This window comes from Labeo rohita, chromosome 18 (assembly GCF_022985175.1).
Source record: "Labeo rohita strain BAU-BD-2019 chromosome 18, IGBB_LRoh.1.0, whole genome shotgun sequence".
Lineage (NCBI taxonomy): Eukaryota > Metazoa > Chordata > Actinopteri > Cypriniformes > Cyprinidae > Labeo > Labeo rohita.
The window spans coordinates 19,966,472-19,991,749 of record NC_066886.1 but is presented as its reverse complement, the minus strand read 5'-3'; the positions used below and the strand labels follow the sequence as shown (position 1 = coordinate 19,991,749).

General features: G+C 34.9%; 1 protein-coding gene across 2 annotated transcripts in view; it reads left to right on the top strand.

Annotated features, from left to right (window-relative positions):
* Positions 1-25,278, top strand: part of lekr1 (leucine, glutamate and lysine rich 1) — a 137,525-nt gene that overhangs the window by 90,820 nt on the left and 21,427 nt on the right. For both annotated transcript variants that reach the window (XM_051135539.1, XM_051135540.1), the window contains exons 9-10: positions 4,516-4,698; positions 21,987-22,080. In XM_051135539.1, the coding sequence (XP_050991496.1) occupies positions 4,516-4,698; positions 21,987-22,080 (277 nt within the window). The remainder of the gene's footprint in view (positions 1-4,515; positions 4,699-21,986; positions 22,081-25,278) is intronic.

Below are 25,278 nucleotides of genomic sequence, written 5' to 3'. Positions count from 1 at the left end.
ATGTTTTTTTCACTCAAAAAAGAGGTGCCTACTCTCTGACAAATGAGGCTTACAATTAATCAGATGCAAATAGAAACACAAAACCAGTCCTAAATGAAAGAAAACAAGTTGACAAAAAGATTAAATCCAATATTTGGTGATAATGTAGCATAATGAGAGACTTATAAGCAGTTGTGTGCAATCCCGTCATTTTTGACCGGTAACACCACAAGTGTGACAAGATTAAATAAAACCCACAAAAAAGACCAAAAATACGGAGAAGTACGTATACCCTGTGTGAACAAAGTCAGTAAGTTTAAGTCCAGTGCGATAATGTTAACTAGTATTTTCGGGAGAAAATCTTCTCCGGGTCAATTTGACCCGAACACAACCAGAGGGTTAAAGCACTGAGCAGTGTCTTAATAATCTTAATAATACAATCATTTGGACTGGGTTTCTACAGCATAGATAGAAAACAAGTAAAAGACATAGTTCACTCAAAAATGAAAATTCTGTCATTAATTACCATTATGTCGTTACAAACCCGTAAGACCATCATTCATCTTCAGAACACAAATTAAGTTATTTTTGATGGAATCCAAAAGCTTTATGACCCTTCATAGACAGCAACTATACGCAAATATAATTAAAATCTAATTTATGATGGCAAATCCAAATTGTCAGCAGCCAGAAATCCTTCCTTCAGACATTCTGTTCATAAATCATTGTACTATGCTCAAGAAACATTTCTTATTATAAATATTTAAAACTGTTGTGATATTTCACATTTTTGTGGATACATTTTTACGTAGAACAGAAAGAAACTTAATAAAAAGTGCAGAAGAAGAGCATTTATTTGAAATCGAAATCTGTTGTAACATTCTAAATGACAGAAGACAGAGATAAGAGAAAGGTGAAAGAGAACCCGATGCCTTTGAGCTCAGAAAACAGCGCGTATGTGAGTGATGTTCTGCGCTCTGAGGTCTTACGCCCTCCCCCTCCTCTTCATGTATCACAGTTCTGTTTCAGAAGGAGTGATATTGTATAGATATTAAATTCTGTAATGTGTCAGCAGGCTTAAGCTACGTGTGAAACTCTGTGATGGCAGATGGAAGCACTTCCCACTCATAGAGCTTCGGGTTTCAGAGCTTCCCGCACCTCACATACACACGCACACACTTCACATCTCGGTTTTCAAAGCTCCTTTAATTTTCACCATCCCAAAGGAGCCACGATATCTGCAAAGTAGACTCATATGTCGCAGGCGCTAATGATTTATTCTGATGACAGATATCAGACTGAATCTATTTTAAATCCGACCCCTGTCATCTTTAACCACGGTTCTCACTCTTCCATACTTAAAAAGTATGAAAGAGTGACTCCCCGACTCTGCAACGCCCACGGAGAAGCCCATGTGCTCCCCACATTGCTTTCATTTTGTATTTAACTTTATAGTGAACATATGTTAAGCTTCAGCATTTCATTTATTGTTTAGGCATTCCAAAGCAGCCAGTGTGTACTTTGGGAAAATGTTTTATCCACGACATTCAAGCATAAAAAAAAATCCACAGATGTGAGCGTGCCTGTGGGATGGTGCTTATCTTTGTCAGACTTAAGGACATTAGCTCAGATCTAAGGCCATACCACCCTCTTTTGTTTTTCTATGCCTGGTTCCTCTTAAAGGAGCTGAAGAGATCTTCTGCTGCACTGTCTTATGGAGGAAACTGTCTGATCTTTAAGTGATAACTGTTCCTCATGGGAAGTGTGCTATTATCACACCTTTTCCTAAAGTGTCTTCCTAAATCAGGGGGAGAGGAGGCTGGAGGCTAATGGATAAGATCTTCTGTGTTTGGGTATTTCCTACTTTTGTCCTGCAGAGAAATGACAGAGCAGACAGAGACAGATAAAGGGAGAGATGTAGAAATGTAATGGTTTCTCCCGGAAGTCCTTGTTCATGCAGGTAAAAGAAGTTATGTTTTGTCCGTGTTAAGTGTGAAAATATATATATATATATATATATATATTTTTTTTTAATCTTGACAACAGTATATTCCTGCAGAGATTGCAATTTTAGGATCACCACAGTCCTAGAACCACATTTCTAGGACCCTAGTTGTTTTGTGACACCGCTACCTACCAAACTGGATGACTAGTGCAACCAAGGCAGTATTCCTATCAAAAACATTATTTTTTAACGTTTTAACATTATATTTAATGCAAATACAGTTGAGGTCAAAAGTTTACATACACCTTGCAGAATCTGCAAAATGTTAATTATTTTACCGACATAAGCGGGATTGTACAAAATGCATGGTGTTTTTTATTTAGTCCTGACCTGAATAAGGTATTTCACATAAAAGATGTTTACATATAGTCCACAAGAGAAAATGATGCTTGAAATGATAAAAATGACCATGTTCAAAAGTTTACATATGCTTAATTCTTAATACTGTCTTGTTACCTGAATGATTCACAGTTTGGTGATAGTTGTTCATGAGTCCCTTGCTTGTCCTGAACAGTTAAACTGCCCGCTGTTCTTCAGAAAAATCCTTTAGGTCCCTCAATTTTTATTTTTTTTATTTTTTCAGCATTTTTGTGTATTTGAACCCTTTCCAACAATTGCTGTATAATTTTGAGATACATCTTTTCACACTGAGGACAACTGAGAGACTCATATGCAACTATTACAAAAGGTTTAAATGCGCACTGATGCTCCAGAAGAATAAAAACAATGCATTAAGAGCAAGGGGTGTAAACTTTTGAACAGAATGTGTATTTTTCTAATTTTGCCTAAATATCTTTTTTTTCTTTATTACTGCCCTTTAGAAGCTACAGAAGCTACTTACATGTTTCCCAGAAGACAAAATAAGTTAAATTTACCTGGATCTTCAAATTCAAAAATGTTCACCCCCCAGCAGCTCTTAATGCATTGTGTTTCCTTCTAAAGCATCAGTGAACCTTCTTTAATAGTTGCATGTGAGTCTCTCAGTTGTTTTCAGTGTGAAGAGATGAAATAAATAAATAAATAAATAAATAAATAAATAAATAAATAAATAATTCAGGAACATTTGGGTAACAACACAGTATTAAGAATCAAGTGTATGTAAACTTTTGAACATGGTCATTTTTTATAAATTCAACTATAGTATTTTTTTTCTTGTGGACTATATATAAACGTCTTTTATGTGCAGTATCTTTTTCAGGTCAGTTTTAAATAAAAAATGATATGATTGTATGTATGATTGTATGATCCCTCTTATTTTGGTAAAAATAAAATAAAATTTTGCAGTTTCTGCAAGGTGTATGTAAACTTTTGACCTTAACTGTAATTACTTTTTTGAAATTCAGCTTTGTTGCTAAGAGGTTACAGTAAAGTTATGTGCAGAAGAAGTTTCAATAGGAATACCTGCAATCTGGAATTTATATGAGATCGAAAGATTCTCCATGCATATTTTGCATCAGGTTTAGGTGGGTCATCGAGTTTGCCAGGTTTGAAAGTGACTAATGTGTGAACTGTGCTTTATACATTACTACAATACTGTTAATAAAAAAAAAAAAAAAAAACAGCCTTTTTTACCCAAGAACATTTATGGGCAACTAAGTGACTTATGCAGGTTAAATGGTTTTATAAGTAGGTGGCGACAAGTGACTGTATCATAAGTTATACATTGATTCCTTTTATTTCAACCAATTCATTTAAAAACAAAGATGCATTTACAAGTAAAACAAGTGAGTATCATTGAGTCATTGAATCTTTCCCTTGTTTCATTTGTTCAAACAAGTTGATTCAGAGTGATTGATTCAGCCTCAGTTGATTTAGCTTTTACGTAGTTTGGAACTATTTTCCTTGACAGAGTCAAAATAGATGTAAATGTCACTAACCCAAAAATGACTGAATTCTGTCATTAATTACTCACCCTCACGTCGTCCTGTAAGATCTTCGTTTATCTTCGGAACACAAATTATATTTGATATTTTTGATGAAGTCTGAGAGCTTTCTGAACCTGCATAGAAAACAACTCAACTTGGGAACAACATGAGGGTTTGTATTTAATGACAGAATTTAAATTGTTGGGTGAATTATCCCTTTAATATTATCGTCTTCTTGAGTTATCTTTTTTTCTAATGCAGTTCTTTTTAACTTTTTATTCATTGAAGGATCTTGACAAAACATGTTGGTTTCCACAAAAATATTAAGCAAACAAAAACGGTTTACCCAGTATTTGTTTGTGCTTATGTTTTGTGTTTGCGTAGCAACATGTGCTAATGCCAGCTTTATTGGAATCAACTGTGAATGTTAAGAAGTTAAGAAATCTGCTGAGACAACCAGCATGTCATCATCCAAAACACAACATATGCTGATCTTTCCAGCAGGGTAAGATGTATGTAGGCAGTATGCAGTGAGGCAGCACTCTTGGTTTTGGAACAAAGCTATTTATTTTGTGTGTGTGCTGATGTGTGCAGATATCTAGCTTTCATGTGGGTGTAAATGATTGCATGTGTCGTGAGTCAATGTGTTAACGCTTTCCCCTGAAGGCTGTCCCGAGACCTGAGGGAGAAGGAGGAGAGCCGGTTGTCATGTCAACAACGATGCAAGTCCATGCAGGAGCAGCTGTTGGCGTGGCAACAGAAAGAGGAGGAGGTGACCCGGAGACTAGAACGGGCAGAGGGCGAGATGAAGGACCTGAGAGTAGCCCGATCCACTTTACTGCAGGAGAGGTCTGTTAGACAAACACACTCACTAGTCGCACTCCACAGCAGGAGCGAATAAATAGTGTTGCTTGCTTTACACAAATACATGTGCATTCAGCCATACTACAGCTGTTAAGGATTTTTTTTTTTTTTTTTTCTGTTCTGTTACATCCCTCCGTCCCACCTGCTCCACTAAATAGTCTGTCGGCATGTCGGGACCTGTAGGATATGACTCACTGTTTGCGAACCTGTTTCCTCTCTATCTGTCTTCATTTGCATTGGTAAAGCAAACCACGAAAAGCTGTTATGCAGAAGCTGTGCTCAAACTAAAGCTGAGTGTTTCTAGGACATTACCAGGTTTGAGGAGTGTTCTTAGGCTTGATGTGAAGCAAAGTGTGGGCTGGTTCACATAGACATGTTTTTGCGTTAAAGACGTGAGATATGGGGCAATGAAATGGAAAAAACAACAACTTGGGCTCATTTGAAATACGTGCCTCTATGTTTCTGCAAAACGTACCTAAAGGGTATGAATAAATGTCACTTTCCCAACGGAACACGCCCCCTCAGTCCGACTGAGTGGCAAAAGAAACAGCTGCGTAAATGGATTTAATAGGAAAGCTGCGAAAATGCGAGTAAAACAAAATGATAATCATTTTGCTGGACTCAGTATAATGTTCCTTACAACTTACCAAATATCCAGTGGTCCAAGGATATTGATATGCAGCCAGGAATCGTGTTTCCTGACATTTATATATGCTTGATTTCAACGTCTGGGAAATAAACAAAGCACATTTGCCATATCAATGTTATATATACTGTATATGGTCATTTGGTCCAGCCCAAAATCATATGTAGTTTTTGTCAGTGTTTATTTAAAAACATCCAGTTATGCAGAATTTAAGATAAGGTAAATATTTAATTGATGAGTTGTCAATGTGATATATGACAGAACAATATATAGGGTGTGATTTTACCGCAATATTTAACATATTAACATATAACTGCTCATCTGTGTTTTGCCACCTGGAGTCCCTTTGTTTCTTTGAATTGCAGCTATCCATATGCTTTTATTTTCTGTAGCTTTTGGCCGCCTGTAAAAATATACCTCAGGTTTCTTGTCAAATTTCTTTGTACAGTCATTCGCAAAGCTTGTTCTGGTTTTAGAGGTGTTTTATGTGTTCTTTCGCAACTTTCACGCTGAAACCAATGCTGCCACTCACTTTTGCCACTCAGTGGGCGGAGCTGCACTCACTCCAGCTGACGGTGATGTCACATGCATACCCTCTATATGTGGGTAGTTGACAAATAGGCAGTAAAAAATGCTTAATTTAAGTCCATTTTTGAAGAAGAAATGCCTATATTTATGTAGTCTGATCTTTGAAAAAATGTAAAGGGTCACTAACTTTGTCAATTCTTTAATTGTGCTTTCATTTTTGTTTTTTTGTTTTTTGTTTTTTGTTTTTATCATTTTTACTGAACTGTACCATAAATTTGTCCTATGGTGTGACATAGCAAAAATTTAGAAGGAAAAAAAAAACTTAATAATATTCAAATAGAATGAGAGAGATTTATCTTCATTGTTAGACACTTATTTTTATATAGTGTTATTTATTTAATATGAAATTATAGTTAACATCATTTTTCCCCATGACTTGTTGGACAATTTTTAGACAAACTTTGCTGTCATCCATTCAAAACTGTTGAAAACAGTTCATAAACATTCATAAACAAAACAGCGCTGTGTCAAAGACTATAGATGTGCACTGGCTCAGCTTTGACTTTGTTTGGAACTATTTTTGTTCACGAAATATAGCACGATCAGACAACAGTCCTCCTAAAATGTAAGTCACTTAATATTAACTTTTGTATAAAATCAAAATGTGTAAAACTGTTGTATAAATCCAGTTTCACGTTTGGAAACTCTCCTTATAATCATTAAAAATTGTCACTTGTCTTAGTTCATTGTGATCTCACAAACTTGCATTTTATTTAATGAACCTCTCTACAATGCACACTGAATCTATTATTTACATTGTCTCTACACTTTGTTAAAAATTAATTACAAAAACTGCAGTCTGCTGTCATGAAACTATTGGCTGCAGTAGCAGGTATTATGGCCAGTCACAAAAGACGGTATTGCGAAACATAGACACAAATATTCTGCTACATTTTTAGTCTACATTGCGCTATATTTATGTCACGTTTTCGTAATCTTTTGAATGGATAAAATAGATAAATCACTTTCAATTCTAAACAGACCTTACCAGTTGGAACTGAAACGCCATTCATTAAGATGTCAATGAATTTTTTAAAACTATATGGCTACTCTTTTTAAGGCATCATTTTGATTCTATTTACTTTCTGCATCGCTCTCTTAGAATCTCCTTCCTTCTGGTGGATCCCAGTTAATTTTCTGTCTATATTTCCATGTCCTCTCTCTTCCACTAATTTCTCTCCCTCAATTCTTTCTGTTTCAAAAACAAAGTATCACATTTTATACTTATTTTCATGACATGCAAAAACGCTTCTTAAAAAGACCTTGTCCTGTGGTGTGACAGGTGTCAAACCAGAAGACATTTTCACATTTTCTGTCACACCATAGGACGTTTCAGCCATTTGTGTCAATGACCTTGCTATTCCTAGCTAACCTGTCTTTAGCAGTTAGCAAGAAACATTTTCCATGATTATGTAGTTTTAAAATACAGTTTTTAATTTAAAAATTAGGCATGTCACACCAAAGGACAACAAAACGTAACACTTTTGCAGTGGTTCCAAAAAAGTGAAAGATTTGAACAATTCTGAGACAAAAAATTTACAAAGTGCACATGTCATGGTCTTGAAAGGGGGCTTCAGTAATATGATCATGAATGGGGTCCTTCAGCTAATTAAAATTTTCTCTGGAATTGGGCAATTTTAAATCAGGATAAGGTGTCACACCATAGGACATGGTTTTTAGAGACAAAATGTATCAAGTTCCTATGCTTTCAGAAATATTGGATGAAAAAAAATGATTGCCATTTACTAAAATAGACACTTGAAAAATTATGCCAGAGGTATTTATTAATATTTGTTATGCTTTTCTTTTTATTTATAAAAGTTGTAATTTATTAAACCATGCTTGAGACAGTCACACCATAGGACAATTTTGATAGTTGGCTCAAAAAAATAAATTAATTAAAAAAAATAATCAAATAACACTGTAGCTTTTATAACAACATGTTTTATAACAACATTTGTCCATGTAGGACAAATAAATGTTTAACAATTTACTGCATTTTTACATAATGACAGTATTAATTATATTCATTTTTGTCTTGTGGGACAGTGAAAATGCCATTTCATGTCAACAACTCATGAACGAATCACAGCCGTTTCCAGTTGAAATAAACACTAGAGGCAATAACACGCTAACATTTTTTGTTCCTTTTCACACAAAGTATGACTTACACAGAGTTTCAAACAATTACTTGCAGGATTATATTAGATTATGGCTTTAAAACAATCCTGCGCAATTTGAAAGCCGATATTTTGAACAATATCGTCACATATACGGCTTTATATGCATAAATTTCAGTAGGTTTACTTGGTAGTTCATGTGATATGGTGTTGCACTTGAGTGATGAAGAGCTCTGGTACAAACCCTGTGAAACGACATTTCGGCAAAACAGCTCAAATCCGCATAAGGAAGTTACAATAGCACGGCTGCCTCAACAAATGCATTTTTATACATCGTTTGCATTTGTTAACACTATAAGTTAGATTTAGGGTTGGGTTTGGTGTAGGGGATATTTCCGACACAATAGAGCATTAACTTTTAGCTACACTACCCGGATATTTGTATTCTAAACAGCTGCAATACATAAGCAAATCATGCATGTCCCAACGTAATAAAAAGGTTCCACGGTCAGATATTGAATGTGTGTTTTAGCACCACTCTCTGGACATCTAACTGCCATGAAATGTGCAGTAAGGTACATACAGTGCTGAAGAAATGAATAGAGGCTTGTATTTCCGATGAGCCTGGGTTGCAAAGAACACAAGGTTTTGAGACATATTTTTTTAAAAGTTTAACTTACTTTATCTTGAGCATGCACTACATTTTTTTAACACCATGTCATGCGTGAGATGTTGCAAAAGACGTGAGAGCACAACAGTCAGACACAAGATGTCCATCTAGAGCATGTTTACATAGAAACAAAACATGAAAAAGCAGCGATGTGGAATGCAAAAAAGCATTGTGTGTGAATGACCCAGAATGTGTTTTTGCATTCCACTTTGCTGCTTCGTCATTGCTTTTTGATGCAAGCATGCCTAAGACAGATGTGTCCTGTGCATGATGTCATTCTAAAATGTGGAACTCAAATGAAAATGTTCTGCTTTAAAAGAAATGGTTTAGAACACGTTTTTGCATTCCACCATGTTGCTTTTTCTATTGATGAATATAGAATTAAATAGAATTTAAACCTTTTGTTGTGTGATCGTCATTTTACTGAGGACTGCTTCTTTAATCTTGGCAAGTTTAACGCCAGATTTGTTAAACACTTGTCCATGAAAGATAAATCCATAACTTCTTTATTTGGACCAACAAGCATCTCTGAACCACAACCTGTAAGTACGATTAATACGTTATGTGTACATTTTCAACTGATTGCTCAAAATATCATTTTTTTATTGTGCCAATATGTGATGTATACCTAGTGTAGCTTTAGGTTTCCAGGTAAACCATGGTATTACTATCTTACTGAAACAGTTTTGATAATTCGCTGTGAACCCACTATTTCCTATGAATGTGTCGATTCATGTCTGTCGTTTTTCTTACTTTGTTTAATAATAATGTAGACATATTTTGGTTTACAAACTGTATTGTTTCATCAGTTTGTCACATTAGCACTCAGCTAACGTATCCACCATCATTGTTTTGTAAAGTGCTTACAGTTTATCAGCTAAACTTTACCTGTGGGCACGATTTGTGTTAGTAAATGTTAAACAAAATGTTTTGTATGTTATTTTAAGAATGGATTGGAGCACTATATTTTTGTTTTATGTAAAGGTGTATGCTTTGTCAATGGTAACGCTCGCTAACTTACCCAAGTACTCCTCTCTGTACCAAAGCACAACAGACTTGGCCAGCTGACCAATCAGAGCAGAGGAGGCTTATGGAAGGGAGGAGTTTGCTTCAAACTGTTTCAAACAAATCGTTTCGAAATCATTAGCAAATGACTTTAATATTAAATGTATATTCTGAGTAAACTACAATGTTTTCTGACCTTAGATGCATTTAAACCTGCTGTAGGGGACTCCAACACAATATCAGGACACTTTAAAATACCACATGACCTGCTGTTTAATGTTAATTTCAGCATTTACTAATACATTATTAAAATCACAAGTTGTGTTTGTTAACATTAATTAATGCACTGTGAACTAACATAAACTAACAATGAACAACTGTATTTTTATTAACTAACATTAACAAAGATTAATAAATAGTGTAAGAAATGTATTGTTTATTGCTTGTTCATGTTAGTTAATATAAATAATGTTAACAAACAATATCTTATTGTAAAGTGTTACTAAAAAAAGTATTAAACCACTGCCCTGCATCTTGTGTTTTTATGCTGAAAAACAGTTTTTTATTCCATTGTGCTGATTTTCTGTTGTTTTTTTGTACGTAAACCTGCACTAGACTGATGATATTGGAGTATCACACACTCTGCACTGCATTCTAAAAACACAGCACAAGTTTAAAGTATGTCAGTATTTAAAAAAAAAAAACACCTCATGTCTAGACCTTGTGTTTTTCATTTCTTCTTCAGTTTTTTTTTTTTTTTTTTTTCATTCCACTGTCGTGCATCTTGCATTCTATGTGAATGGCTCCTTGGAGGTGCTTTAGGGTCTCTAAACCCCTCTTTCTTCTTAAAACTGTTTTCTATTTGATCTTCTATTGTTCTTTTCCACCTGTTCATCAGGGTAATTGCAACTCAATTCACGTCTGTTCTCTCCTTTATTAGTGCCTAATTGTGTTAATGGCCACCTGGGTCTTGAGTTTCTGTGTTTTTCTCTCTTTCAGTGGGCTTTTGTTACGTCCCAGCTGTTTGCGTGTTTGGATGTCTGATGTTGTTTGTATACACTTCTCTTGTCCCTGAGGTCTACCTGTCTGTTAGCAACGAACAGCACAGGCTTGTCTTCCTTTCGCCTACAGTGTTATATTCTCTCTTACCTGTTTACACCTCAGCTGTTGCATGGGCTAATGGTCTTGTTGTCATCTCACTGTTTCTCACGTTGATGTCCAGACTTGTCTGAACACCAGATTCCCTCTTCCTCTTTATAAGCTTGTGTATTTCCAGTTTATACATTGTTGATCACTTTTAATTGTCTGTGAACTGAACATGAGTGGTGCTTGATCATGCAAAGCCATGATTCTGGGTGATTTACTATGATGTTTGGGGTGGTTGCTACAGCATAGCTTAAAGGTTGCAAGGGCATTTCTAGGCTGTTTTGAGTGGCTGCTAGGATATTGTTAGATTGTTGCTAGGTTGCTAAGCTGTTCTGTGTAATTACTATGGTGTTTTGGGAGGTTTCTATGGCATTGCTAGGTAGTTGATAGGATGGGCTTCACAATAGGTGACCCACAGGCCACATCAGGCTCACAAGAGACACATGTTTAGCCTGCGGCTCTCTGCTGAAGTCAGATGTTTATGTTAACACCACTGTAACCATGCTATAGGCATAAAATCATTAATAGTTATAAAGCAGCATCATTGACAATGTGCACACCGGACACGAGCGGTAAAAGCAAACAGACTGTGAGTCAGTGCAGTGAGTCTTAGACAGTAAACTGATGCCCTGTTCTGTTTCTAAAATGCTTCATGTGCTTCTGCTACTTTCACTTTGACGTATCTAGTGTAGAAAGCCGACAACAGGTTGCATCCGTGCTAGTCTGACAGTGAAAACAGAGTATGAGTGAAAAAAAAGAAAGAAAAGTAAATAGACCAAAAGTACATAGACTGAACAATTTTATGTGTTATTTTATCTGACCACCACAACGTAAAGGCAAATGTTGTCTGCCTGATCTACTGGAACTTTTTGACAAGACCAATAAGTACATATCATTGCAGTTTCCAGCAGAAGCAAACACTAGAGGTGGTAAAACGGCAAGCACTTGTAATTGTTTTCATACAGTTATGATTACAGCTCCATACTGTATGTTTCGTTTTCTGGTGCTGACCCCCGCCAGATTACTACCCTCCTATTATTGGTAGGTTTGGGTTAAGTGTGGGGAGGGGTTAGGTGAAACCATACGAAAACATACCTGTGGGAACTTTTTCACGAAGTACGCACCAGTAAGTACATATTACTGCAATTTCCAACAGAAATGTCCACTGAGTGGCAATAAAAGTGTGTTTGTTTTTCCTCCCCGGAACAGATGAACATACATATGGTACGTTTTATGTGACGTTGGTTTTGTACGTGTCACCGCAGTTCTGACTTGAAATGTCCATTGAGCGGTGCTATAACTCTAATGCTCCATGACGTTTTAAAATAACGGACTATCTGCACTATATCTAAACCTAACCGACAGTATGAACAAAAGCAAATGTGACGTAAAAACGCAACCGCAAGCATTCCATTAGGATTCCGTATCCTAAGTCCAATCCTGTGCTGGCTAAGCTACTGAGCAAGTTTGTTACATTTCGGTGTTGTGTCCATTTTCGACCCCCTACCAAATTGTTGCAACCTGATCTCATGACAAAAAAGTACCTGGGGCAAGTTTTTCACGAGACGCAAAATACGTACCAATAGGTACATATCCCTGCAGTTTCCGGCAGAAACAAACACTAGAGGCAGTAAAACAGAGAGCACTTGTAATCGTTTTTGTACACAGTTATGATTACAGCTCCATTTAGCTTTCCGGTGTTGACCCCGCCAGATTACTACCCCCTAATATTGGTAGGTTTAGGGTTAGGTGTGGGGGAGGGGTTAGGAATAGGTCAACCTGATCTCATGATGAAAACGTACCTGTGGGAACTATATCACTGCACTGAATGGCACTAAAAGAGTGTTCTTTTTTCCCTGAACAGATAAAAGTACATATGATACATTTTATGTGACGCTGGTTTTGTACGTGTCACAGCGGTTCTGACTTGAAACGTCTGTTGAGACGTCAAATGTGTACCAATAAGTACATATCACTGCAGTTTTCAAAAGAAATGAACACTAGAGGTGGTAAAACAGTGAACACTTTTCGTACACAGTTATGATTACAGCTCTATATGTTTTGCTTTCCGGTGTTCTGACAAATAATGCTACCTAGCAGATTATGCTACAAACATTGTATTTTTAATACAGTAAGAGTGGGTTTAGGGTTGGGTGTACATGACAGGGTGGCACAAATAGACACAACAGTGGATGTAACAAGCTTGCTTGGTAGCTCTGGTGGCACAGAATTGGACTTAGGATGCGAAATCCTTGCGAGTGAATCCTGTGAAAACATGACTCATGATGAAGGAGCTGTAAAATAAAAGATCGAAAAAACAAGCTAAAACGGCATGCTTGCGATTGCGTTTTTACATCACATTTGCTTTCGTTCATACACTATCACGTAGGTTTAGGTATAGTGCAGATGGTAAGTTATTTTAAAACGTCTTATACATTAAATTTTCTACCTATTAGATTGTGTTTTATTAATGTCTGGACTTTCCCCAACCCTAAACCTACCCTTTACAGTAATGAAAAAACAGTATTGATTCTACAGTACATACCATCTAGCCTTTACCATAAAAAGTACTGTTTCAACCCTCTTTTAGCCCCACTCGGTGGACATTTCTGTTGGAAACTGCAGTGATATGTACTTTTTGGTACGTATTTCGCGTCTTGCAAAAACGTTCCCCAAGTAGGTTTTTGTCATGATTGACAAGATTAGTTTTTTCAAAACTGACCAGATTGCAACACTTTGGCAGGGGGTTGAAAATGGATACAACAACAGATGTAATAAGCTTATTCGGTAGCTCAGCCAGTACATTATTGGACTTAGGATACGGATCCTTGGGTACGAATTCTATTAAAAACATGACTCACAATGAAAGAGCTGAAAGATGAGAGATCGAAAAACAAGCTAAAACGGCTGCTTGTAATTGCATTTTTACATCACATTCGCTTTTGTTCATACTAACGGGTAGGTTTAGGTGTAGTGCAGATGGTACGTTATTTTAAAACGTCACAGAGCATTAGAGTTATCGTACCACTCAACGGACATTTCAAGTCAGAACTGCGGTGATATGTATATTCAATTGATGCAGGGGAAAAAAAAAAAAAAAAACAACAACACTCTTTTAGCACCACTCAGTGGACATTTCTGTTTGTAAACTGCAGTGATATGCACTTATTGGCATGTATTTCGTGTCCCACACAAAAGTTCCCACAGGTACGTTTTCATCATGAGATCAGGTTGACTGTTGTTTAGGCACACAGACTGTGATGATCTGTAAAACTGCTAACATCAAGCACCATTTCAATGCATTGAATAACAGCTTGAACTCCAATTATCCGGAACAATCTGTGCACTGCCAACAGAAGTTACCTTTCTCATTGACGAATGATGAGTAGATGTCAATTAATAAAGGTACACTTTGATCCCTATGAAACTTTAGAACAATAATGATGTTAATGGTGATAGATGTACTAATTGAATGTGTAATTAGGGAAAGTACAAAGTGGAGATCCCATGTGGAGATGAAAAGGAAAATGTCTCACATGGAGGGCAATATTTATTTATTTATTTATTTATTTATTAGGTTTGTGTGTGTGTCTGTTTAGTTTTGTGTTCCTGTATACAGATAAAACGTTCATAGTACTGATACTACTTATACAGAGAACAAAGCAAACAAAAAATTACAGTGTTTATGTTGTGACATATTTAAAAACGTCAAACAGCTATAATAATTGTAATAATAACAGCAGCTGCACAAACACTTCCTGAAAATATTGAGGTTATTGGCTCTTGACAATGTATTTTTACAAAAAATTGGCCCTTGGTGTGTGTGTGTGTGTGTGTGTATATAGGGCATTGCTAGGGTGTTCTAAATTGTTGTTAGGTTGTTTTAGATGGTTTATTGAATGTTCTGGTTGATTTCTAGGGCATTGCTAATTATCCAGGTCAGATACGGGCAAGAAAATGGCTAGTCAGCTTATTGGTCACTGCTGAGAACAACTAGAACCTTTCACAGCAACTGTATCATACCTTCAAACATGTATTTGCAAGTATGACTAAGTTTCATGAATGTTTTCTAGTTTTACAGTAGCAGCATGCAGTGTTCTCTACTCAGTCCACTCCTGCCCGACATTCTTGTATATTACAGCAAAGACATTTTCCCAGAAATCTTCCTTTAGTTGTTAAATCATCATCTGGTCAAGTGCTATTCAGCACCTTTCATTTCAGCCCAAGGCAAGCACTTGACTTTCTAAAAATGTAATGATCTAGTCGTTGAGACGATTTTCAGACATGGGCTTTGTTAGGCAGGCTCATGCTTGTTCTGCAGGTGAGGAGAGGTTAGAGGTCGCAGGTGTTTGAGTAATGAGATGGAAATGAGCGTTTAAGCTGTCATCCTTTGAGAAACAAGGATGTCAGACAGCCCCAAAACAGAGCTTGATTAGGTTGTTAAAGACACGGAGGGGAAAATCCAGCTTGTCTTCAGAAGCAGTAATAATCATAGTAAATACTAGCAGTAAAAAATGAGTCTAGATGTAGACAGGCATAGTCATTATAGTTTTCCTTTTGATTGTTCATAAATTGAGGGAAAAAATTACACTACTAAGAGAAAACAATTAGAAATATAAGAGTCTGTAAATAAATAAATAAAGAAATGTATTTATTTCTTCTTCTACTGCTCTTGAGTCTATGGCAGCTAGGGCTGTCACTAACGATCATTTTTGTAATCAGGTAATCTGTCGATTATTCTGATGATTAATCAAAGAATCAGATAATTATAATTGATTTTTTTTTGTTTGTTTGTTTGTTTTTTTTTTGTAGCGATAAAAGTAGACCTAAGTGAACAATAGCCTTTAAAAATGCTTAAAATACATATATAATAGCAGTGAGGCAATGAGAATTAGTTTAAATAAAGTATCAAAAACAAGTAATCATATGATTTTATTGATCAAAACTGTTAAAATAATAAGGCATTATAAACAACAGAGCTAATGTGCATTACGCATTAAAACAAATGACTGCAGAGGGCACCAAAGGCATGACAATTGTTTTTACACTTTACTGTGCAGTCTAATTCGTGTTTAATATTGACTCAACAACATTGAATTCAAATGTCCAGTCCACTTAATCTTTAGTACGCTACAGCCACTGTAATTTCTTGAATACGTGGACATCAAAACGTGCATACTCAGAGTGAGGTTTTAAGCTTTTATTCTGAAATCGTGTTGAACAGTTAGCATATTTAGAAAGCTAATGGTGTATTCTCCTATGTTTGTGTAGGTTTATAAATGATTTACCTTACAATTATGATGAAATAGTGCACGTTGCGTTCCCATATGAATATTATAATAAATCCAAACTCACAACAACATGCAGAGATGGAGTTTGAGACTACACTCCACTCCACTTGTAAATGATAACAGTTTGTGGAGCAGTACTGTGAATGGAGCCACTCTGAGATGCACGTGTAACCGACATGCATGTGAATAATTAGAGCACATATATTAAACCTGCATCACATATATTTAATGAAATCGTAGCGTTTTGTAAATTCTTAATAGCATTATGCTTTATTATGATTTTTAAATGGGTTTAACCCTTAAATGCATACCTCGGGTCTTTAGCGACCCGGAACGTCATTTACTACCCTCCTTAATTTTTTCAAATTTGACATCAGCTTTCTTAGTATTCCTCAATCTATTCATTATGAACAATAAAACAAGAAAAAAACATAAAATATCATTTTTTGTAAAAAGTGTATAGGGTCACTAGAGACCCGAGGTGTGTAATAGTGTAAGTATATTTTTCGTGCGCAAAATTACGTAAATATCTGATGACTAAATACATGCAATTCACCTTAGTCCTCGGGATAGCACAGTTTGATAGACAATGACGATAGTTTTGCGAATATGGCTGAGATCGCGAATATGAGCCAGATGTGAATGTACTGTGGAAGTGCGCTCTGACGATAACGGCGATGGTAAAATCATCTGCTCAAATTGAACTCTTCTAAGTTTCAAAAGGCAACGAAATATGCTTTGTTTTATTCATCTGTAATTGTTCTTAAAATATCAAGAGAGTTCTTGCTATTGCAGCAGTTAGATATCCATCTGTGCTGGAAATATAGGTCTGGATTTTTATTTTTAATTTTTTAATTTTTTATTTATTTATTTTTTTTTATTTTAAATCGAATACTTGAATAGAATCAAGGAATCATTCCAGCCCCAGTGGCAGCCCATAGAAACGCTTGCAGGAAATTTGTGAACTTTGGCAGACAGTCTTAAAATTAACCATAGCAAGTTTGGAGTCTCTAACTCAAACTCTCTAGCGCCACCACTTGTCCAAATTTTCACTTATGTTTATGCTAATAACTTTTGAACCATAAAGTCTAGAAGGAATTTTTTTCCTCTGAATCCTTGGCTCATGCCAAAGCAAATGAACACCAAAATTTGAAAATAAATAAATGTGCTGACATTTCATGTCGATAGATGAAACCGTATTTGTACAGTGCTGCAACAAATGTGAGGCGTGATGCCAAAATGACTCTAAGGGCTTTATCTCTGCAGAGCTTTGACATATTGACACCAAATTTTATTTGTGCCATTGTCACCTCACACTAACCACACCACATCAATTTTGTAACAGCAACACTGACTAGTCAACAGTGATTAATATTTTAATTATATTAACAGTGACTGCTTTTAATTTTTGAGCCATTTTGCTTTAAATAATAATAATAAAATAGTCTTCAATTGCTCATTGATGCAATTGGTCTGATGCTGCCAGACTTATCTTGCCTTCTTTGTGCTTGGCCCCTTAATTGCTATATTTGTTTATGTTATTGTTTTTTCTGTTCTTATATAAAATATTAAAACAGCTTGATAATAATTTGATATGATATGTTTTAATAGTTTGTAATAATATGCAAATGTTTTAGAGTTTGTTGGTTGGAAATAAGTATGAGGTAAAACAAAATAAAAAATAGAGGAGGGGACTGTGCCTTCAGACAAAGAATAAACTTTGTAAAACTGCGAAGACGTTAACAGAATGTCCTGACCGTGTGCTTGAACTGATCGTTCTGTTTTAGTTCAGAGGGACAAGCGCTGAGCAAGCACACTAAAAGGCAAGCACATTGTATTCTCACACACACTCAGAGTCATAGAATAAGGGTCCTGCAGTAACCACGCTTTGCTAATTATCACAGTCTCATGTGCTCATGTGTTTCTCTCGGCTAAAACAGGAAAGATTCTGACCCCTGTTTTGCTCTACAGAGGACATTTTGTCTAGTATCCCTGCCCACTAACCAACTCCTGTTTTAGCCTTTGTATAAGCACTGAATAATAAGAACAAACCCCTCTTTCATGCATCCGCCCAGATCACAATGACACTGTTGATGTTTTTTTTTTTTTTTTTTTTTTTATAGACAAAGGGAGTGTGAGAGACTAACACTTCACTGAGGAAGCTACTTTTGGTCTCCCACAAGCACGGCAAAGGGTCATACAACCACAGTCACTGAACCCCTGACAACCCCCTTCACACCAGCTAATGAAAAAACAGTTTAAAGAGTGAGATAGGCATCATTATTTTAGGTTATTTTAGAGACTAAGTTTTAAACTGTTGTTCAAAGGTTTAGGATCATTTAAAATAAAAATTGCAAAAATAAAGCGACAAACAAGCAGTTAATAGGCCTATAATTAAAATGTAGCTGATGCAAATATTAGAGTATGTGTACATACACATAGATAGGTACATAGAAAAGCTAGAGATTTTCGGATTCTTTATTATTGTTTTTTATGTTCTTTTACACTCAAACATTTGTTTACCTGATACATTATTTATTGTATGTTGGTTATATTGTATTTAGATATTCAGTGTTCTTTTTGTTGTATTACAAAAGTAAGAGCACAATTATTAAGAGCACAACATTGAATTATTTCAACAGATTTTTTGTAATATAAAACTCTGAAATTATATGATATTAAATTTGATACTATGACAGGCCATTTTTCATAATTATGTCAATAGCGATTACACATTTAGTATTGGTGACCTTAACCTCAAAGCTGTGTAAAAATTCTAGTTACGCTAAACTTCTCTCAGAACTTATTTGGCATGTGTTTCTTTTTTCCTCCTCTCCTTCAACTTTTTCCATTTTCAGAGCATTTGCTTTCTATCTGCCACTCCGATATTTTCCCATTGATTTGATTACACAAGTGCAGTGAAGTGTGGACATTCCAGACGGGGCCTATTTAACACTTGTATTTCTGAGAGCCACTTCCCCCAGACATCCCCATTATAGGCCAACTCTCTTGAGGCCCATCGCACAACTGCTGTCAGAGAGCTGCATGTCTGTCAGTCCCCAACCTATCTAACATTAATAGTATGGCGCCTCACGGCACGTAAGAGCGGCAAGATGAAACATTCCCTCTCTCTTTGGGTGGAAAATAAAAGAATACGCCTGGAATCTTTTGCTCACGCACTCTATTTTCCTCTCTGTGTGACTTCCTCTCCCTCAGGGGAATTACAGCAACCTCCATTAACACATACTAGGGTGTATCTAGGTTAATTTTAGCCTATTATGGTCATTTGAAGTCTCTAATATTCTAAATATTGTATTCAAGACACATTTTAACTATAAGAGGTTAGGTCAGGATAGGTAGATGTAGGAATGCTGGTATGTGGCCATCTGATTCAGTCAGCCTGTTTGGACTTTGATGTTTTTCCTGAGCTGTTTGTTTGTTTTTGTGTGCGTCTGAGTCTTCACCAATCTGTGATGGAAGTAGTCTGTCTACAAAGTCACAGTTTATGTCTCATGGGAGGAATGTTTGAGCCACAGAGGAATGTGCAGTAAAAATGGAATTTCTGCCAAGTTGTCTGTCTAGTCACGAGCGTTCCTCATATTACCGCTGTCTGTGTCGTCTAATACCAGAAGAGCTTTTCAAAGGCTTTTGTTTAGATCTTCACAACAGGAAGTAGGTTTCGATGAGTCAAACCATAATCACAATTTTAAACTGACGACAAACAAGACGAGAGACAATCCTGGAAGGCTTATCTATTTTCCATGTCTACTGCCTGTACATGGCATCATTTGTGTTAATTCACATTTAAAGGGATAGTTCACCCAAAAATGAAAATTCTGTCATTTTTTACGCACCCTCACGTTGTTCCAAACCCGTAAGACCCCGTTCATCTTCAGAACACAAATTAAGATATTTTTAATGATATATCTACCATGTTCAAGGCCCAGAAAGGTAGTAAAGACATCGTTAAAATACTCCATGTGACATCAGTGGTTTAACCGTAGTGTTATGAAGAATACTTTTTGTGTGCAAAGAAAACAAAAATAACTTTATTTAATGTTTTTCTCTTCTGTCTACAACTTCGATGTGCGGAGTTCTTGGATTTAACTAAAAATATCTTCATTTGTGTTCCAAAGATGAGCCAAGGTCTTACAGGTTTGAAATGACATGAGGGTGAGTAAGTAATGATGGAATTTTTATTTTTGGGTGAACTATAACTTTACAATGTCTAGTCCTTAAGTTATTAATTATTTAGATAATGTATCTTTAATATAGATACTTTTTTTTCTTTACATTTTATACATACTGTTTTCAAAGTTTGTGGTTCAGTAAATGTTTTAATTTAAATACATGATTTTTTTTATTTGTTTTTATTTTTAATTTTTTATTTGAAGATCAGTAAATTTAACTTTTTTTTTCATCTGGGAAACATGTAATTATCTTCTGTAGACTCTGAAGGGCAGTACTAAATGAAACAAATATGACATTTAGTCAAAATAATAAAAAAGTACACATATCCATTTGGTTCAAAAGTTTTCACCCCCTGGCTCTTAATGTATTATTTTTACTTCTGGAGCATCAGTGAGTATATGAACCTTCTGTAATAGTTGCATATGAGTCCCTCAGTTGTCCTCAGTGTGAAAAGATGGATCTCAGAATAAAACGGTCAGTGTTGGAAAGGGTTCAAATACACAAAGGTGCTGGAAAACCAACGAATTTGTGAGACACAAAGGATTTTTCTGAAGAACAGCAGGCAGTTTAACTGTTCAGGACAAACAAGGGACTCATAAAAAACTATCACTAAACAAAAAAAGCACAGCTGTGGATCATTCAGGTAATAACACAGTATTAAGAATCAAGGGGATGTAAACTTTTGAACGGATCATTTTTATAAATTTAACTATTATTTTCATTTGTGGACTATATGTAAACATCTTTTATGTGATATATCTTATTCAGGTCAGTACTAAAACTATAACATGCATTTTGTATGATTCCTCTTATTTTGGTCAAATAAATTAACATTTTAAATTATTCTGAAAGGGGGATGGAAACATTTAACCTCAACTGTATAATGGTGTAAAAGACTGTATTGTTACTTTTGATTAATTTAATGTATCCTTGCTAAATAAAAGTGTTACTTTCTTTAAAATAAAAAACCTTACTAACCCCAAACATTTGAATGGCAGTGTATATTTTCTTATGTATGATTATATTTTAGTTATATTTAGTATGAAAGCTAATAGATTGCATTTTTTTCTGTCTACCTCACCTACTAGTTGTTCTGAATTACTCATTACTGTCTGACTTTGTGGATTGTGTTTCAACGACCCTTCTCATTTCCTTTGTAACATTTTCTCTTTAGCCCTGAGGCTGCAGCCTGACATTAGTCATAGTTTTATATAAGAATGTTTTATGACATGTGACAATTAACAAAAATAACAATTATGTTTCCATAACAACTGCATCATAAAATATTCTTGCTCATAAATGTGTCAGTAAATGTGTCACCGTGACTCTTTGAAATCTGCAGTTAATTATGACACCTTATGTCCAAATGACCTAATATCTCTCCTCTGTCTTATCTGTAATATTGAACAGATCAATCATATAGTGGTTTTAGAAAACTCGTGTCACGGCAGGTATGACAGCATGAGTCAGAATAAGACGAGACAAGATGCTTTACGTTACGTTTGATAATTTGCTCAATGATATTAAAGCATTCTCCTATGCATTTATGTTATTCAGTATGTTCAGTTGATTTATATGGTCTTCTGTTGGTGTATTTACTGTAGACTTTCTTTTAGGGAGGAGTTGAGGAGAACTCATGTGGGAGAACTGGAGAGACTGGAGGAGAGCTTTAGAGTGAGGCTAAAAGCTGCAGATGAGCACAGTTTAAAGGTGAGGTCACACAATACAAATAAAAACCTTTTATATTGATGTAAGATGAAGGAAACAATCTTTCATAATGATTAGATTTTATTTATGATGGGTGCTTTTTTCATAATACATTATAGAAAGATGTGGCTCTCACACTATTCTGATTTTCTTTCTTTCTTTTTTCTTTTCTTTTTTTCAGTTTCACATCTTTTCTGTGCTTGTAGTTCAGAGTTACTCCTGTAGACCTCTACTGAAAATATATTTTAGTGGTTTTGCTTGCATTTCCCCAAGGACCTTTGCATTCACTCACAAAAGTTTTTTTAGTTTCTCCAAGAGACTTTATATTTTACTTTTTACTGTACTTTATATAGTATTTGAAAAGGCATGTGTTTGAAAAATGTTGTGGGTTTTTAATCTAGTTGCTAATCTGGATTGGATGAAGAATATGGATAGTAAACATAGATGCTCAGTCCTTGGATCATTAAAAGATTTAAACAAGCAAGTTAAACAAGGAATACAATACAGAATATTCGGTCACTATAGATTAGGGGAGTCAAATCCCTTTCTTGGATTCTATTTCTATTGAGTTTGAAGACATTGGGTGAGTCTCACTCAGCTCCTTAGGTCTGTCAAAGCATTTATCAGGGAGTGCAGTGGAACATTCTCCCTGAAAAATCCCACAATGCACTGCAAAAATCAGGGAGCATCGATGCTCATTATACTCCCTTACCAGGGAGCTCATTATACTCCCTAGTATGTCACATTTCTGAAGCATAAAAGCCAAAAGAATTAATTTATTGACACACGATAGAAGACTACATCTAGTTAACATACACTACCAGTCAAAAGTTTTTGAACAGTAAGGTTTTTATTTTTTTTATTAATTTGTTTATTTATTTTTAAGAAGACAGTTTTGCTCACCAAGCCTGCATTTATTTAATCCAAGGTACGACAAAAACAGTAACATTTTGAAATATGTTTAATATTTAAAATAAAATACATTTTAAAATGTAATTTATTCCTGTGATCAAAGCTAAATTTTCAGCATCATTACTCCAGTCTTCAGTGTCACATGATCCTTCAGAAATAATTCTAATATGCTGATTTGCTGTTCAAGAAACAGTTTTTATTATTATTATTTTTAATATTTAAAACAGTTTAATACACTTTTTTTTAGGATTTTTTGATGAATAGAAAGAGTTGTAACCTTATACACTATACCTTTTTTTCTAAATTATAGAAAATTATACTTTTATTTAGCAAGTTTGCTTTAAATTGATCATAAGTGCTGATAAAGACATTTATAATGTTACAAAAGATTTCTATTTCAGATAAATACTTTTCTTATGAACTTTCTATTAATCAAAGGAACCTGAAAAAAGCTATTTTCAACATAATAATAATAATAATTAGAAGAAGAAGAAATGTTTTTTAAGCAGAAATGATTTCTGAAGGATCATGTGACTGGGGTAATGATTCTAAAAATTCATCTTTGAAATCACAGAAATAAATTACAAAATTAAATGTTCTAAGGACATGTAAAAGAACAATGTGTTTGAATAGCATAAAAAAGAAAATAAATTATCACAAAGAAAAAAAAAACAGTAAAATTTATGGTAAAAACCATGCAGCTCTGGTTGCCAGAATTTTACTGTAAAAATGTGGTAGCAACATTTTAGGTTTTATGGATTTAACTTACATTTACATTTAAAAATCCTATTTCATTTACTGATATAATATTTTAATTGCAGTGTCTATTTACACTAAGTGCAAATAGTCCGCCTCGTTGGCAGAGGCTATTTACACTAACCTCGCCCACCAGTGTGTGATTAGGCTAGTCAACACTACAAAAGACGGTTGTTAATTGTGAGCTATAGTGGCGCAGAGGATAAAGCACATGTTCTACTCTTTTCGACGCGATTGACCCAGGTTTTAATCTGCCGTCTCCCTTTTCAAATTTCATATCATGTTGGTAAGGCATTTATTTTCAATAAAAATGAAGGAAAAAATCGAAAAGTTGAAAATAAAGTATCAATTAGGGTAGGTGTAAAACGGGCTTATTGTCCCAGTAAGACAACATCCATTTAATAAATGTAATTAAAACTATAATTTACACTCAATACGTAATTACTGCATACCGCTTTAATGTACTACAATGCTGATGTGCAGATAATTACATCTGTTTGCAGTACTATAAATAGCAGATAATCCAATAAATAGCAGTAAATATAATCTACAGCTATTTGCACTTAATGTAAATAGAACCCATTGCTATATACACTTAGTGTAAATAGCATCTCTTGTTGAAAAAAATGTTTTGGTATTTGGTATTTGCACTTAGTGCAAATAGTATCTCTCACTAAGAAAATATGCTATTTTCACTTAGTGTAAATAGCCTCTATCACTAAATATCCGCTGCAAATATTAATATACTAATCTATTCTGAAAGTTCAGAAATCTGTTTAGTACCTTTGTAATACTTTGATAACCACCAAAAGTAGGAAATATAGTAGTGAAATATAATTTCAGGGAATTCTGGGAATGTCAATTTACAGGTTTTCACTGTAAATTATACATCCTTTTTCACTTCCTAAAACTGACATGACATGTCCAATATAGTTTCTCATTATATGTAGTAGGGGAACTTACCGTTAAACAGTGAATAGGTTGCAGCATTTTTAGAGTCGTTTACTGTTAAAATCATGATCATTTTTTACAGTGTTTATACCAGCGGTGATGTATATACTGATTCATGAGCTTGGGAGCAAATTTTTTTCATTACAATTTGACAACCAGAATATGTCGAATATATGTCTTCATTTTAATCAGTTTATCCATTATTTATTTATTTATTTATTTGGTAAAATGTTATGTTTGACAAGTATGTTTGCAGAATATTTATACATATATATATATATATATATATGAATTCCACTTGTTCCGATATTTTGTTATCTAATTCAATTATTTTCATGCCTTTTGGGGCCAGTGTATTTAAATTTAATATATTCCCTTTGAACACTGAAAAGACAAATATAGTGTTCTGTATAGCGTCACTATCCCAGAGAACCACCAGCACATTTTCTTTCTTTTCCTTCTGTCTGAAATTCAGTTTAGTTCTTTTTTTTATTATTTGAAATTCATTAATTTGTATTTTTTGTGGGATGAGGTCTGCTCTCAGCTTGCCTGCATTAAGAGGAATGCCGTTTGATTTAGTGC